This window comes from Myotis yumanensis, unplaced genomic scaffold, assembly GCF_028538775.1.
Source record: "Myotis yumanensis isolate MYYU_CA2020_CCGP unplaced genomic scaffold, mMyoYum1.0.hap1 SCAF_2, whole genome shotgun sequence".
NCBI classification, from domain to species: Eukaryota; Metazoa; Chordata; class Mammalia; order Chiroptera; family Vespertilionidae; genus Myotis; species Myotis yumanensis.
Genome location: NW_027223753.1, coordinates 38,277,330 through 38,294,417, shown reverse-complemented (window position 1 = coordinate 38,294,417; position 17,088 = coordinate 38,277,330). Strand labels below are relative to the sequence as shown.

General features: G+C 54.1%; 1 protein-coding gene across 1 annotated transcript in view; it reads right to left on the bottom strand.

Annotated features, from left to right (window-relative positions):
• Nucleotides 1-3,494: 3,494 nt before the first annotated feature.
• Nucleotides 3,495-17,088, bottom strand: part of MROH7 (maestro heat like repeat family member 7) — a 39,408-nt gene continuing 25,814 nt past the window's right edge. Inside the window, exons 14-22 of the mRNA XM_070403345.1 lie at nucleotides 13,657-13,794; nucleotides 11,734-11,848; nucleotides 11,225-11,365; nucleotides 10,401-10,580; nucleotides 9,438-9,593; nucleotides 9,059-9,181; nucleotides 6,589-6,691; nucleotides 4,277-4,339; nucleotides 3,495-3,739 (exon numbers count right to left, since the gene is read on the bottom strand). Coding sequence (XP_070259446.1) covers nucleotides 3,495-3,739; nucleotides 4,277-4,339; nucleotides 6,589-6,691; nucleotides 9,059-9,181; nucleotides 9,438-9,593; nucleotides 10,401-10,580; nucleotides 11,225-11,365; nucleotides 11,734-11,848; nucleotides 13,657-13,794 — 1,264 coding nt within the window. The remainder of the gene's footprint in view (nucleotides 3,740-4,276; nucleotides 4,340-6,588; nucleotides 6,692-9,058; nucleotides 9,182-9,437; nucleotides 9,594-10,400; nucleotides 10,581-11,224; nucleotides 11,366-11,733; nucleotides 11,849-13,656; nucleotides 13,795-17,088) is intronic.

Genomic DNA, 17,088 nt, shown 5'->3' with positions numbered 1-17,088 from the left:
GGAGGCTGGGTGAAGAGATTGAGAAGGAGACTGTTAGAGACCTGGGGAGAGAAGAGATCTAAAACCAGCAGTGGAGGATGCGAGAAACAGCAGGGCTAAGGATGACACATGGAGGGCCATGAGCCTTCCAGGGCCAGGACTGTGTCTTTCCTTCTAACTTGCCCACATGCAGAACACCTGGTCCCTGTCCTCCAAACCCAAAGCTTCTCCACACGTCCTCCTCCAGCCTGCTCCCTAACTACCATTCCCATACTTGACCTTTTCATGATCTTTTCCCTTCTTGAGTGCAGAGCCTATTAAGTCCTTTGCTTCCACTTTTAAATTTGATTCCTATAAAACCAAGGTGATGATAGGGGAGACTCAGAGAAGGGAAGTGACTCTCGCAGTGCTCTGTGACCCTTCCAACTCAAGACCACTTGGGGGCTTCGGCCAGTAACTGAGCCTGGTAGCTTCTGTTGAGCTCCGGGGCCACCTAGATCTGGAATATGGTCGCTGTCATTTGTCAAGGCCACACCCAAACCTGAGTTCTAGCCAATGAAAGCAGCAGTGTCTCTGGGAGGAAAGGGCTGAGGCATGGGTAGGAGACCTCTGGGACTCACACTTTGATTCCCTTTTGTGACCTTGGACAAGGCCCACCGTCTGAGCCCTGTCCTCATATGTTGATGATAGACCATGAAGCCAGTCTACCCTCCCCATAACTCTGTATGGCTGCTATGAAACGCCAAGGAGGCCATGCTTGTGAACACTCTTGGCAATGGAAAAGAACCATCCCACTTCCTGTTCTCTCTCTAGCCCAGAATCCTGACGGCCTTGGCCTTGGCCTACCATTTATTGGAGGGTGATTGTGTGGTCAATTTCATGGGTTCCTTACCCACAGCAGGAGCTTAAATGTAGGTGCTCCTCGGGCTTATGTCTCTTCCCACTCTACACTCACCCCGGGGATCTTACCTCCCCCTGTACAAAGATGAGTCTCAGGTCTGTTTCCATCTCTGATCCTCTGCTGAGCTCCACCCCTGTGCAGCCAGCCACCTGGTGGATGTCTCCACTAGCATGGCACACAAGCCCATCAAGCTCACCAGGTCCAGCCTGAACTCACCTCTCCCCAAACCTGCTCCTGCTATGAGGGATCACTCAGTGCGGGGACACCGCTGACCCAGTCATCCACCCAGAAACCTGAGTACCTTGCTCTTCCTCCCCTTCCTTCATCAACCACCAGCTTCTGAAAATTCTCTATCCTGAATCTCACACAGGTCTGCTCACCCTCCTCATGCCACACTGCAGCCCAGCACCCCTACCTTCAGGTCTCCCTGCCTGTGCTCTTGTCCACACAACTCCCCCGGCCTGCTGCCCGCCCTTTCATTCCACTTAGTGTGAGCTTTCTGCCACTCCTTTTTCCCCATTATTCCCTTTTATGCCCCAGAGCCCGCCTCAGCCCCTCCCACCACTCTGTTATAATGTGTATTTTCAGCTTGTATGTGTTCTTGCAAAATGCAACTCTTGTGCATACCTTTTTAATATGCTTTTTCCACTCAGCACTGGGTTTTAGGTCCTGCCCATGGTACCCCCACCACCTCTGCTTTGTGGGACTCAACTCCATGGCGCCCATTCACTCCCTGAGGGTGGAGGGCCAGGTCCTCCTCTCACAGGCACCACAGAGAGCACTGTGATCATCTCCCTAACCCATCGCTCCTTATGGACCTGTGGGAGGAGTTCCCTGAGATGTGTGCCCACACAGAATTTCAGGTGTGGAGAGCGGCTACAGCATTTGGACAGGTTCAAGCCTCAGCCTAATGAGAGGGCATGGTCCTTTTGTGGCAAAGCCACGTGCAGGTCCCAGCTTTGAGGACAAAGCCCTCCCAGCTTGACCTTATGGTCCAAACCTGTGGTCCCAGGTGGCTGAGTGATGTGGGCTGCAGGAGGTGCAGCAAGTGCTGCCAAAACGAAGCTTGATAGAGTTTAGGTGCATGTAATTAAGTAGACTTGAAACCTGCGAGAACATTGTAAACATGTTGACCATGCCCTTACTTTGCCTCCTGGAATTTGGCTATAAAATAAAGAGTCGGCTTCTAGGCTGTGGCACTGTTTCTCCCTCCAAGACCAGTGTCCCACCTCGTACCAGCTTTATTGTCTTGTCTGTGTTCTCTAATCCTTCACCACTCGCCCCCCTCAGGTTCACCCCTGGCCATGCTAAGTGCGGCACATTCAGGGTCATGGCTATAAACAACGTGGCTGAAGACAGACAGATTCCTGTTCCGAGTGGCTGCACTCATCTCCCTCCCACCAGCAGTGCCTGGGGATTCCTGAATCCCCAGGAGGAGGGAGCTTTCCAAAGCAGAAATCTCCGTGTCTCCCCTGCTTGCCTCTAGCCTCCCCATCACGCCTTCCCACTGCTCTCCTGGTGAGGTCTCCCTCCTTAGCACAGCCTCCAAGGCCACAGTGACCAATCCTTGCCCTCCTCTTCCCCCCACTGGGTTTTGCTGCACCTATGTATCTGCCCCTGGGCCTTGGCCCTATGTGCCCTGCTCTCCATGGGCATCTACCATACGGGCATCTTTCCAAACCCCCTGGAGGGGGCATTGTCTCTGGGAAGCCTTCCCTGCCACCCCAACCCCAAGCTGGTCTATATATCTCCTCTGGACCTCACAGCTCTACGCTTCCCTTCATCACCTGCTGGGCTATTGGTGACTGTCTGTCTCTTGGACCAAAGCTTCTCAACCCCAGCACTTTTGACAATTGGGATGAATAATACTTCCCCGTGGGGGCTTTCCTGTGCATTGGAGGATGTTTAGCAGCATCCCTGGCCTCTACCCACGATACCAATAGCATCTCCTTCCCCAACTGTAGAAACCAAAAATGTCTCAAGAGACTGCCAAATATTCCCTGGGGCTCAAAAACCACCCTGCTGTGGGGAACCACCGCATCAGACCACAAACTGCCCCGGGGCCGGGCTGGGTCTGTAGCTCTGGTACCCAGAGCAGGCATGGCCCAGGTTAGCTGCTCAGTTCTAGTAAATGCTGCCCAAATGAATGGTGACCAAGCTCTGGGTAAAGACCCGAGGGTGGGTCTCAGAGATTAGGGTTCTGGGTTGTGCATGAGGTCAGGAGGTGGGAGGAGGCTCTTCTTTTCCTCCCTCAAAAAATACCTACGTCATCATCTCCTTTCGTACTTAAGCTCTCCCAGTGGGGGAAGGGAAACTGAAACACCCAGCACACTTACTGTGTGGCCTTGAGGAAGCCGCTTCACCTCTCTGAGCCTCAGCTTCCCCACTTATAACATGTGGACAAACAGCCTACGCGAGTCCGTAAATGTTGACCGAGTCAACGAGGAAGGCCAGGCTCCTCTCACAGATTCGTTGTGCGGAACGATGACTGCTCCACACCCCAGGACATCTCCCACAAGGAAACACTCGGGGGCGAGAGGTCAGCCACGTGGCATTTATAGTGAGCATGGCTGCGGCCAGGGCCGGCCCTGCGGAGGGCTGGGGCTCAGGGACATCACTGCCTCAAGGACGTCGTCCAGGAGCCCAGGGCCTGCATGATCCAGGAGCGTGGCTGGTGGGACGTGGGCAGGTTCTCGCAGCTGGAGCTCCAGCGGTGCGTGGCGGCCGGGTCGCACACCCACAGGTCCGCATGTGGCATTGGCCAGGAGGTCCGCCAGCAGCTGGTCAGGATGCTGTCCTGGGCTTGGGCCGCACAGATGCACACCGATGCTTCCGGGTCGTGTCTCAAGTTTTCCAGAGCTGAGTCACGGGAAGGAGAGAGTCCACTTGTTAAGAGGTCCCCACACGGGTCTCACACCTCATCCTTCCTTCTCACTTCCACGCCTTGGCTCAGGTACTTTCGGCTCAGCCTCCTCTCATCCTACGTGTCTCCCAGCTCCTCAAATTGTTTACACTTCAAAGGCTGAAGCAAAACGTGCCTCCTCCAGGAAGCCTTCTTGGACTGTCCCAGCCTCCCTTCAGCTCTCCCATCGGCTTTCCCAGTTACAAAAGTAATCTTCCCCCCTTAAGAGTCTGAGCTGCTTGCTCTGAACTAAGTGGTTTTTGGCCTGGCTTTCTGAGCCTGGGTTCCTAGACGATAAGCTCCCCTAGGCTGGGGTGATGTCTTGGTGACTCCGTGGTACCTAACATGTACTCGCGTGCATGAAGACTAACACAGCTGAACTGAGCTGAGGACTCTTGCCTTGGGACCATCCCTTCCCTTTCCTCTGACCTATTGTGTGCCTCCTCATTCTCTCACTGGCCCCTGAAATCTCACCAACACAGGGCACAACTTACCGGCTTTAACTTCATTCAGACGATCTTCCGTCATTATGCTATCCATGAAGGGGACCAGGGACCCTTGAGTATAATGCAAGCAAGAGGTGAGCAACCCACCCCCAGACTCGGACCCACCCCCGTCGCTCCCTTGGACCAGACCACCTCAGAGAAGCTCTTCCCACTCTTCTCCAGCCCCACAAATGAGGACACAAAGGCGAACTTCATTTTGACCCTGGACAGAGTCCCCAAGAGGGGCCCTGGGAGAGGTGGGAGGCTCGCAGGGCGGGGATGGCATCGGGACAGGGCCAGGATGTGGGCTGTAGCCAATTCTGACGGGCAGCCCCAGGTGGTCCCTGAGTCAGACTGGCCCTTACTGTCCTCACCTGAGACTCGGGGAAGTGCTGCCTCAGCTGCCCTTTGTTTAGGGCGTTTGAGCCACAATAACAAGAAAGACGCTGAGTGCCTGGCATCCCTTCCAGGCAGGCAGCTGGCAGGGCCCTTGGAGGGGCGGAGACCCAGCTCCTCGGCCATGGTGTTCCCTCTCCCCTGCCCCCAGCTGCATGCCTGGCTCCCCAAGTGCCAGCCGGTCCCTGCATGGCCTGTACCTCTCGGAAGGCCCTTCCTACATGACAAGCTCCCCTGGGATGGGGTGCTGTCCTGCGTCTCGGTGACTCCATGGTCCTTCTGGCTAATTCCTGTTTGTCCTCGAATATTCAGCTCAACAGAGTTGCTCCCCTAGGAAGTCCTTCCTGCCCCTGCCCCCACGCAAAGTGAAGCACCTCTCGAGGTTCCCACAGCCCCTGAGTGTCTCTCTCTGTAGACACCGTGTTGTACTTCACATGTGACTTACAAATCTCCCGCCAGACCAAGGGTCTCTTCAATCCACGGGGGAGGGGAGGGCTGGGGCAGTTTCTGAGGATCCTAAAGCATGTGCACAACTGTGTGCGTGTAGGCCTCTTCCTAGAGAAAGTGCTCATGACTTCCTTCAGAGTCTCCCCAAAGATTGGTCACCCCGAGGCTGGGATCCCTGCCCCCGCTGGGGGCTGTCTGCGGGCAGAGGCGGGCGCTGCTCCGGGCCTTGTTCCCAGCACAGGCCCTGGCGCAGAGGAGACGCCCGGGAGTTAGACACCAACATTTTAAAAAGTGATCAATTTGGAACAAGGTTTAGGAATTAATGTCACTCCATGTGAGAAACATCTGAGGGCTCCCCCAGTCCCGGGCATGGCTCCTCTATCCCATTGCCAATCACTTTACCAGCCCTCCGCCATCAGCATCACCTCCTGGGGCTTCTTTGTTTCTCTAAACCAGCAGTTCTCAACCTGTGGGTCGCGACCCCTTTGGCGGTCGAACGACCCTTTCACAGGGGTCGCCTAAGACCATCCTGCATATCAGATATTCACATTACGATTCATAACAGTAGCAACATTACCGTTATGAAGTAGCAACGAAAATAGTTTTATGGTTGGGTCTTAAAAGCCCTTAAAAACTAGCCCTTAAACACCATGAGGAACTGTATTTAAAGGGCCAGAAGGTTGAGAACCACTGCACCTAAGCCTAGTGACTGACAGAGTAGAGGGTCAGCCACCACTTGCTAAACAAATCGCTGAAGGGATTCGTGGCTGAGTGGATGGATGCAAAACTGCGAATGAATTGAGGGAACTCAAGGAAACATCGCTTTACAAGGTGTGGGGTGGGAGCATCTTCCCCTCCAAGCCTCTCAGCAGCAGGTCCTGGTCCTTGGCGAAGGGTGTGTGGTTATTTGGGGGCGGGGAGGGGGAGTAGCTGGGAGCAGACATGCCCAGCGTGTCAGCAGCAGGGTCCTGTGGGGGGTTCTGGGTGAGGGGGACCTGCTATTTGTTTTCCCCACACAGGCAGAGGTCGGGAATGTGGGAACTAGGAGAAGTCGGTGACTAACGTTGAGTGAGCACCTTGACGAGCCAGGCTTCACATTAAAAAGAAAAATTCTCCTCCATCTGAAACAGCAGTTGATCCCCAACTCACAGATGAGAAAACCGAGCTCAGAAAGGGGATCAAGGAGCTGAGCTTTGACTTCCCTGTCCCACTGTGCCGCCTGGCCCTCCTGCTGGGCCTTGACCCAGGCGGGAGCTCTGCCGGGCACAGGAGCCAAGGCTGCGGCCTACACAAGGACCCCAGGCTGCATGCAGCCTGTGGCCACGTCCCAGGCACTGATCTTAGAGGAGAGAAGACTTCTCTAATTTGCACCATGACTATCTGCTGGCCAACCCTCAAACCCAAGGGGAGCACCCACCCAGGTGCAGAGCCAAAAGGGCTGGAGTCTGTGCAGAGCCCCAGGAGCCAGGGCAGGTTACCTATGAGCAGGACCGAGGACTTGCGGAGGGAGGCCCGGGAATTGTTGGAGTACTCCAGGCTCTGGCTGAGAAAGGTGAGGGCGCTGTCTCGGTGGGTGTTCACCTGGACAAGAGAACCCCGAGAGCGCTGAGCCCCCCCCCCGGGCTCATCCACTCCTCCCGGTGCCTGGAGTAGGGCAGCCAAGCCCGGCCCTTTACCTCCTGATATCCCTGCCTGCGCCCCCAGAGGCCAGCCTCACTTTCTCTTAGCTGATCACGCAATCACTTCAATTTCTCCTCTCCTGCCCCGCTCTCCCCAGGTCTGTGCCTGGTACACGCAATGGCTCCTGATCTCAGTGCCTTCCCTCTCTTCCTCATCGGATGAATTCCCTCTTGTGCCTTGAGGCTCAGCCCAGAAGCCATCTCCTGCCTGAAGCTACCTCAACCCTCAGGCAGAGCCAATCCCACCACCCTTGATGCTTCTGCAGCATCTTGCACACTTTGTCACTGCACTTTGACCTTGTGCTGTAGTTATTTATACCTGTTGTTCCCCTGGTTTCTGAGCTCCCCAAGGAGAAGGAACCATCTCACTCAGCTCAGCACCCTGGGCAGGACTTGGCACGGTACAGGTACCATGAAAGTGTAGGGCGGATGGATGAATGAGTGCGAGAATGAATGAATGAATGAATGAATTGATGAATTAGTTACCACCCCTTCTAAAGCTAAGACTGGAACTTGACCTTCACATGAGCAAAGCTGTTGACACTCAGAGACCAAAGAAGAGACTGGGAATCCTGCGGGGTCTAACACAGAGGTCACAAGCTGGCAGCCCACAGGCCACAGTGGCCAGCCAAGCAGTGACCAGCACAGGGTTTTAAGCAAGCTGAATAGACTGCTAATTAATGTCTTATAAAAACCGGGGTTTCTGGCTTTTCTTGTGGAACCAGAGGCCTGGCAAGAGTGGCTGCAAAGTGAGCTGGAGCCCCCTGCAGGCTTTCAGCAGGGCCAGGCCTCCAGGCTGCCACAGGCCCTACCACGGCCTGTCACTCATGATCAGCATCTGCCTAGTCACTGGTCACGGCAGGGATCTGGATTAGTGCCCTGGCCAAACACTTCCTCCAGGCCTTTTTCTCTCTCTGTACAATGATGGTGATAACATTAGACACTGGATTGAGCAGATTCTGAGCATCATGGATAATGGTGGTGTTTTCTCGATTCCAGTAACAATCTGTATATAGTTGTTGGGTTGGTATGGGGGATGCTTGCATGTTCTGTCCAGCTCTCCCTTTGGTATGAAAAATGTATTCCCCCAGCTTTGGGCATTGCCTTGGCTGGAGAAAACCGCTGATCCGAGGTCACGTCCTTTTTCAGGGTGGCTGGCATCCAGAGACAGGTGCACACAGAGGGGCGAAGACTTTACCCGCAGCCCCAATCAGAGAATCTCACATAGTGTTGGCTGAGGCCTCCCCTAAGCTACACTGAGGCTTGACTTCTCTGTCACTCCTGCTCTTTGCCTTCCCTCCCACAGGCGCTGGCCCAAGGGGTCCTCCCTCATAAGCCCCCGCATGCTCATCTCTGTCTTAGAGTCTGCATCGGGGAGCCCTGCCCTGACAACAGGGAAGGTAAAGGGGACTGGGTGGCAAAGCTTCCTGGTTGTCATGCGAAGGAACTGGGCTGCGGCCAGCAATGCAGCCCTTTTCTACCTTTTCTCAGTGTTACCTGGGAAGGGGCTCTGCAGTCACATAGGCCTGCGAACCATACATTCAACAACCGTGAAACGTCCTTAGCACAGAACATCTCCAAGGCTTTAATGAGCTGACGGTGTTGCACATACCCGAGAGGAAGATGACAATGGGGTATTTCCCACACTTATCTGAGAACCTCGCTTCTCCCCTGTAGGGCATGTCTCTCAGAGCTTGTCACACACAGTAAAAAAGGAGCCAAGGAGGCCTTCCAGAAGATAAACACTCCCGTGTTTGAACCAGATCACCCTGCTGGCCTGGGTGGGGAATGCATTGCAGAAGATGAGGTTAAAGGCTGGGAGACCCACTGGGTGGCTGGACCCCTGTCCCAGCCGAGGGACATCCACGACTGAACTAAAGGCAAGGACTGGGGATGGGGAGGGAAAAACAGACTCGGGTATTCCGGTTGCTTAAGATTGATCCAACGTGGAAGGTGAGGAGATGACGGAGTCATCTAGGGATGATTCTAGGGATCTAGAGGGACCAGCAGAAGTGACATGGGGAGGCCAGGAGAGAGATGCTGAGCTGACAGTGCATGGGGCTGAGCTGGAGGTGTCTGGCGGGCCACTGGGAAGCGAACACTAGCAGTGAGGAGACGAGCCAGAGACGGAGATGGACATGCAGGAGCCAGCAGCTCATGGGTGGTAGTGGGGTTGCCAGTCAGGGTGTATAAAGAAAGAAGAAAAAAGGAAAGAGTTGCCCACGTCAAACAGACTCATAGGGAACCAAGTAGTGTAGGAAGCACTCACAAGGTAGTTGCAAATTTTGGTCACCGCATGCTGCTGGCTGTCCCAGGGCTTCCGGCTGTAAGCTCTTTTGGGCAATTCCCAAGCCATGAAGCAAGAACAGCGGAACAGGGTCTTCACACACAACTGGGGACCGACAGGAAGAGAACGTCAGAGCGACGGCATCCCAGGACAGCCAGAAAGCGTCCCAGAAGAGACTGTGACACTGGATTTTGGAAAACCAATTCCCGTCTGAAATGTACAAGCAGGCTGGTTGTTTGGAAGAGGAATCCTGGCATGGATGCATTTGGAAAAGGGACTCCCCGCGGTAGATGGTTGGTGATTCTGGATCCATTTCCTCAGAGGGAGACGAGCCCGCAGGGCCCGGTGCCTGTGCACTCACCTGGCCCACCTTGGTGTTGCTCTCTTGCATGGTCAGCAGCAGGGGCACCAAGGTGCTGACCAGCTGCTGCTCCATGGCCGGCGTGCAGGGTGACCGCAGCTTCTGGACCACCTTGCCGTACAGGTTGATGCAGAAGAAGCGCACATCCTCTCGTGCCTGGGACAGACGCGGAGGCTCAGGCGCATCCCCTCCTTCAGGAGGCTGCCTGGGCCTCTGAGCCCCACACGGAGGCACCCAACCTTCCTTCCACTCATTCCAAGTGGCCCTCCAGGCGCAGGAGATGGAGACCAGCAGAGGCCGCCCCGTGGGGCTGGCCTCTCCCTCACCAGAGCCTAGATCCGGAGCTCCACCGGCTCTTCCCAGCCAAGGCTCCTGCTCCCCTACAAGGTGCCTAAGTGCCAAGTAGAAAAAATGCCCCCCTCTGCCAGAACCGATAAAAAGGCACCCCCTGGCCCTAGCCAGTTTGGCTCAGTGGATAGAGCGTCGGCCTGTGAACTGAAGGGTTCCAGGTTTGATTCCGGTCAAGGGCACATGCCCGGGTGGTGGGCTCGATCCCCAGTGGGGGACTTGCAGGAGGCAGTAGATCCATGATTCTCTCTCATTGTGGATGTTTCTATCTCTCTCTCCCTCTTCCTTCCTCTCTGAGATTAATGAAAATATATTTTTTAAAAAAAAGAATAAAATGATGACAAAGTATTTATTTAAAAAAAAAAAGCACCCCCTGTAGGTACACAACAGCAATGAAGCAAGTCTCTGGGGAGAACGCCCTCTGTGAGAGCCAATTAGAAAAGGACCTTCCTCTATGCACACCTATTGCAAAAAGGCGTGTTGGAATGACTTGGCCCTGCCCAGGTCCTGTGGGCCACGGGCTATGGCAGCCCGCAGGGTAGTAAAGAACTGCCCTCTATATGCCGACCCCCACCCCTCCCGCCACCCACCACCCACCCCCTCGGGGTTCCTTACGTCACTGAAGTGTGGCAGCAGGATCTGCAGCAACTCCACATAGACCGAGCTGTCATTCAGCTTCCGGTCCTGCCCCTTGAAGATGGTCTTGAGGCTGTGGCCCGCCTCCATCACCAGCAGCCCGTCCACGCTCTTCAGGCCCTTCACCATGGAGGGCAGCAGGGCCTGCACCTTGGCGGTCTGTGGGGCAGGAGCATTGGGATGGGGCTCCTACCCTGGGCTAACGGGTAGGAGACCCAGCCCCGGATTCACAGAGAAGAACTTGGTGGAACATGTCCTGCTTCCAGGCTTTGCTATGCCAGCCACCCACCTGGATGGCCTCACCCACGCTCTGCTCTCCCCAAAGCCCCCTTTGGCCTTGCTGGCTCCTTCCTGGCCTGGACGCCTGGGGCCCTTTGCTGTCTGCCCGCTTCCTCGTGTTGTTTGTTTTGTGAATCTACATTCTGTCACTTCCTCCCGCTACATCCATCCTGAGCTGCAACCACGAGCGGTAGGAAAAAACAAAGCGCTTTAAAAAATGCTAAGAATTCCCCAGCAATCCTGGCCTTGGTTTCCTAATCCGTAAAACTGGAGTAGTTATTGCCATGCCCGGCCCTTCTTACACACACTGCCTTGAAGATCGTTGTGAACAGTCTGATTAGAAACTGTTTCAGAAGAATAAAGCATTCAGGGAATTATTACGAGCTATCCGTTTCACTGATGGGCAGGACAGAAACGGGCTCTGATTCCCGCGCTGGCACCAGAGAGCAGATGGTGGCCAGCTCCATCCTCCCTCCCCCCGCTTGAGCTGGGCTGGGCCGGGCTCTCCACTGCCCTCGGCTCACCTTCTCAGTCTTGCGGGCCAGGATGACCAGGCCTCGGATGGACAGCACCTTCATGATGGGGTTTTGGTGGTTCAGGCCTTCCGCCATCCGCCCCAAGGAGTACTCCTCAGGGATCCGCCGCACCTGCTCCATCTGGAAGAGCTGAGGGAGGGTGGCCATTGCTCCCCGTGTGCCCAGGCACCAAGAATCCACTGAGAGAAGGGCAGAGTCAAATGTGTATTTGCATCTCCAATCTGGTGCCTGGTACACAGACATGCTCAGCAAAGGATGGTGGTTGCCTGGGGCACGAAGGGGTCTGAGCAGAGTGGAATGGGTGAAGGAGTGGGGAGAGGAGGTGAGGAGGGGGCGAAGAGGGAGCTCATCATATTCAAGAGAAATCATGCTCACACAAAACTATAAATGGTAAAGCACAGTTTGCACAGGAGAAAAGACCAATAATGTGACCTGAGGCCTAGGCTCGGGGGAGGCCTGGGAGCAGCCCCTACCGGCACCCAGTGCCCGGTTGGTACCTCCACGAAGAAGGCGGTGGCCGTGATCTTGTGCTTCTCATCGCCGCGCTCCAGGAGCGGGATGAGCAGGTAGAGGATGCGGCACCGCTCCTGGCAGGAGTACTGCACCATGGCCCTGGGGGTGGGGGGCAGAGGGGCAGTCCCTCAGGCTCTCCGGCCCCAGGGAGCCTGGCTGGTGGGGGTCTGGCCATGACCCTCGAAACTATGGACAAGACCAGGTCACCTGGGTTCTGTGCTCCCAAGATTCCCCACCTGGACAGCATCTCAGAGGCCATCTAGGTTAACTGCTTTGTTTTGCAGGTGAGGAAACTGAGGCTTCGAGTGGGGAAGTGACTTGCCCAAGAGCACAGGGCAAATCAGTCAGACAGTCTCAGGACTCCCGACTGCACAGGACCGGTTCAGGAGGACACAGCAGGAGAGAGTGCGAGGGCCGCCCACTGAGCGCCAGGCAGCAGCCCGATGCGTTCCCATGTGGCTGCATCTGATCCTCACCCCGAAGCTTCGAGGCAGATCATCATTATATCCCCATTTTCACAGATAAGGAGACAGAGGCCCGGGGTCACAGCTCTGGGGACATGGCAGGGCTGGAACCCCAACCCCGGGCTCTCCACTCCAGCTGTCTTGTTTATTGTACCAAGTCAGTGGTTCTCAAAGTGTGGGCCCTGGATCAGCAGTGTCAGCATCCCTGGAAATGCACATTCTCAGGCCCTGCCCCAAATGGGGTGAATCGGAAACTCTGGGGGTGGGGCCCAGCAATCAGCGTGTCAACAAGCCCTGTGAATGAGTGTGCGGCTCGCTCAAGTCCGAGGACCCCTGCGCTACGCTCCATTCACCAGTGAGTCAGAGCGTGGCAGCTGCAGAGTTTGGAGTGAGGCAGCCTGGGTTCAAATCCCGGCCCCACCACTAGCTGTGTGGCTTTAGCAGGTCACTTACCTTCTCTGTGACTCGGTCTCCTCCTGGGTAGCACTGGGATAATAATAGTGCTATTTCATCAGCCATGGTGAGAATTAAACGGAATAACCCACATACACACAGCCCTTTGCACGACTTGAGCATATAGGTGCTCAGTAAATGTGTTGTATCCTGAGACCCAGGGAGAGCACCATCCTGGGCACTTGGTGCAGGGTTGAGGGACAGGCTGTTCTCACAGGGGTCACACCACTGACATCAAGGGGCCCTCTCCTGACCCCAGGGGAGGCTGTGTGTGGTGGCAGGGAAGAGCCCTGGGCGGGGTCAGCAGGTCTTTTCCCGGCTCTGCCACTTCCTGGCTGTGTGACTTTGGGTACATAACTGTCCCTCTCTGGCATCCTCCTCTGCATTAGTCATTCCTGCCCGCCCCACCCTCCCACAGTCAGCAGGAGGATAGTAAAAGCTAACCTGTGTTGAGCTCTTACCATATGCCAGGTGCTCTTCCGAGCACTTTATTTAAACCTCCCCCCAAATCTTGCTGTGGGTCCTGTTATTATTTCCACACTAATGGAGGGAAAACTGAGACACAGACAGGGACGTGACTTGCCCGGGTCACAGCTGGGAAATGGCAAAGGGGGTTCAGACGCAGGCAAACCAACTCCCAGGCCACACTCCGAACTACCTGACGACCCATCCTTCCTCCATTCGTGTGGGAGCTAATCATAGCACAGTGAGAGGAGGGGCTTCATCAACCCTCAGTGCCCTGCAATGCCAGGCACTGTGGCAGCCACATTGCCTCCGCAGAACGTGTGCTGTCCCTCACCTCTGTGCCATGTACCCGCCAGGCAGACGGTGCTCTCCTGGTTTAGAGAAGGGGTGGTGGACTGAGGGGCTGGTTTGCCAGAGAGACACAATCCCACACCTGTCTGTCTGTCTGTCTGTCTGTCTGTTGTCTGTCTGTAGAAGCCGCGGTCTCTCCCCTCCCTCCGACCCCTTCCCGGGCCCAGGCCTCACCTGGCCAGCAGGGACACGCCTCGGTGGTGGTTCTCTTCCTGCCCCATGAGCTCCCAGCCGCCCTGGTCATCCAGAAAGGTGGCCTCGTATGAGCAGCCCATCTTCAGCAGCAGGGTTTTCACCACTTTGACCACCCAGCTGCCAAGACAAGGGGCCTGAGACCTCATGGCGCCCCGCTCCCTGCAGGCTGGGCCTCCCTCCGCCCAGGCCCCTTCCACGGGCAGCTCCCATTGTAGCCAGAGGAGCTTCTCTCTGCCAGGCTACTTGTTGGCCAGTGTGCCCAGCATATCCACAAAGAGTGGCTTTTGTACAAACAATCATTAGCTTTGAGAGCAAGAGAACACAGAAGCAAAACTTCCCTCCCTTTGAGCTGGTGCTTTGCCCTCCCTTTTCCCTGGGGCCTCGTCAGTGGGAGGAGAGGTTGGGGCTGGGGCTCCCTGCCTCCCAGCCCTGCCTCACGCTTGCCCTCCCCCGCTATCACGCCCATGGCTGGGTGGTGCTCTGCGGGACAGTCCTGTCTGCTCATTTGGACACAGTCTCCTGTCCAACCATGAGCCCTTCACCTGATTGGGACACTTAAGTAGTGAGTCCCAAACCTAGATGCACAACAGGACCTGGGGAGCTCGTACAACCTGTGACTGACCAGGCTGGCCCCCAGCCTCTGTGCTTTTGAAGCCCCTGGGTGAGCTTGGAGAGCACTGCCAGGGAGTCGTCCTACTGTGCACCCAACACAGCACTGGGTGCTCACAGATATATAGTGTTCATGTGCGTATATGTACTAGTATGTGTATGTGCACATATATATGTTTAGATGTATGTGTATGGATATATATAGATATATATACATCTACATGTGTGTATAAACCTTTATTAAAATAAAAAAATGACAATGTGTGGAATAAAGTTTACATTTAAACAGTGTTTTCCAGAAACCCAAACCCTTGCTTTAAGAGTTTATGATGCTCCCTGGCTGGTTTGGTCAGTGGTTAGAGCAGTGGTTCTTAACCTTCTGGCCCTTTAAATACAGTTCCTCATGTTGTGACCCAACCATACAATTATTTTTGTTGCTACTTCATAACTGTAATGTTGCTACTGCTATGAATCATAATGTAAATATCTGATATGCAGGATGGTCTTAGGCAACCCCTGTGAAGGGTCATTCAACCACCAAAGGGGTCACAACCCACAGGTTGAGAACCACTGGGTTAGAGTGTCAGCCCACAAACGAAGGGTCACGGGTTGGATTGCTGGCAACGGGCATGTACCTCGGTTGCAGTTCTCCAGCCCGGGTCAGGGCGTTTCAGGAGGCAACCAATCGATGTGTCTCTCTCGCATCATTGACGTTTCTCTCACTCTCTGCCCCTCCTCCCTCCCTTTCATTCTCTCTAAGAATCAATGGACAAAATAGCCTCTGGTGAGGATTATAAAAAAGTGAGTTTATGATGCAGTTGTGTGGACAGTCCTCAAATGATACTGGGAGATGGTGGTTCCCATGATTCAAGACGAAGTATCAAGTATTTTGGAACGCAGGTAATTGGCTCAATTTTCACGTGTTTGGTTTTGTAATGAATATTAGTCCAGTGTGAAAACTCAAGCTTCTGAACCAGGGCATTCAGAATCATGCAACCTCTGTGCTAAAGCTTTGAAACTTGCACTCAGTGACAGCCGCCACACCAGCAATGCCCCCAGAGTGTAAAGTCACACACACACACACACACACACACACACACCTACACACACGCGCACGCACGAAGGGACAGAGGGAGGCAGGCCCCAGATGTTGTCCACCTTAAGAGCCTAGGGCTCACCCTCCCAACTCTTCCATCCACCCTCCTCCCTCACCCCTGAAACTCCCAGCACTGGCCGAATGGCTAAGCTGAGATTTATACATTTTTGTTAGAGGAGGAAGGTTATATCTTCCCGTTTAAGCATTAGCACCTTTAACTAAAACAGAATGAGCCACCTGCAAACTATAATTACAGCACAATGCCATTTTTTCCAGCTTTCAGATTGGCAAAGATGAAAATGTTTTCTACTACACTGTGCTGGCAAAGTGGGAGGACACAGACACTCGCACACTGCTGGAGGCAGTGCCCTCTGCGGGCAGCAGCTTGGCAAATCTGGTGTTTTAGGGTGCACTCCAATTCTGCTCTCATCACTGCACAGGCCAGAACTCTTTCCCCCACATATTCCTGCTCCACCTTAACATTTAGACGCAGGAACCCCCTGGTGCAGCCATTCCCTGCCAGGAGCTCCTCCTGCAGAGACAGCTGCATGTGTGCACACAGACATGTGAACAAGCAAACTGCTGCAGCTTTGTCTGCAGTTGCAATGGGCCTAAATCAAGAGGACTCTGCCCAGGCAGTGTGGCTCAGTGGTGGAGCGTCAACCTATGAACCAAGAGGTCACAGTTCAATTCCTAGTCAGGGCACATGCCCAGGTTACAGGCTTGGTCCCCAGTAAGGGGGGGGGGGGGGGGGGCAGGGAATGCAGGAGGCAGCCAATCAATGATTCTCTCTCATTGTTGATGTTTCCATCTCTCTCTACCTCTCCCTTCCTCTCTGAAATCAATTTTAAAAATTAAACAAACAGTCCTAACTGGTTTGGCTCAATGGATAGAGTGTCGGCCTTCGGACTGTAAGGTCCCAGGTTCGATTCCAGTCAAGGGCATGTACCTTGGTTGCGGGCACATCCCCAGTAGGGAGTGTGCAGGAGGCAGCTGGTCAATGTTTCTCTCTCATCGATGTTTCTAACTCTCTGTAAAAAAAATCAATAAAATATATATTTTTTAAAATTAAACAAACAAAAAAAGAGGACCCTGGTGAAATAAATTGTGGTACATTGAAATTTCTTACACAGGAATATTATGTAGTTGTTAAAAATAACGAGCAGTGTCCTAGCCAGTTTGGCTCAGTGGCTAGAGGGTTGACCTGTGGACTGAAGGGTCCTGGGTTCGATTCTGATCAAGGACATATGCCCGGGTCGTGGCTCAATCCCCAGTAGGGGGCGTGCAGGATGCAGCTGATCAATGATGCTCTCTCATCATTGATGTTTCTATCTCTCTCCCTTCCTCTCTGAAACCAATAAAAATTTTTTTTAAAAATGAGCAGCTGTAAATGTAATGATCTCCAATATATAGCATATGCTAAAAGCAGAAATGTACACCTGTGTGAGGTTCACAGCCCCATTGGTGTAAAAATAGAGAAATAAACCTATGAGCTTATCTCTGCACACACACCTCTGGGAGGGCAAGGAAGAACTCTGTCCTCCTGGGAAGGGTAACTGGGTAAGGGGAGGGAAGGACGCTCCCTGTTAATGTCTTCGGAGATTTTTACTATGCGCATATATTACCTATCCTGATTAATAATTTAAAATCCGATGGTTGGGTCTTGGATTCAAACCCAATACAGCTAATACCCCTGGGGAGAGAGG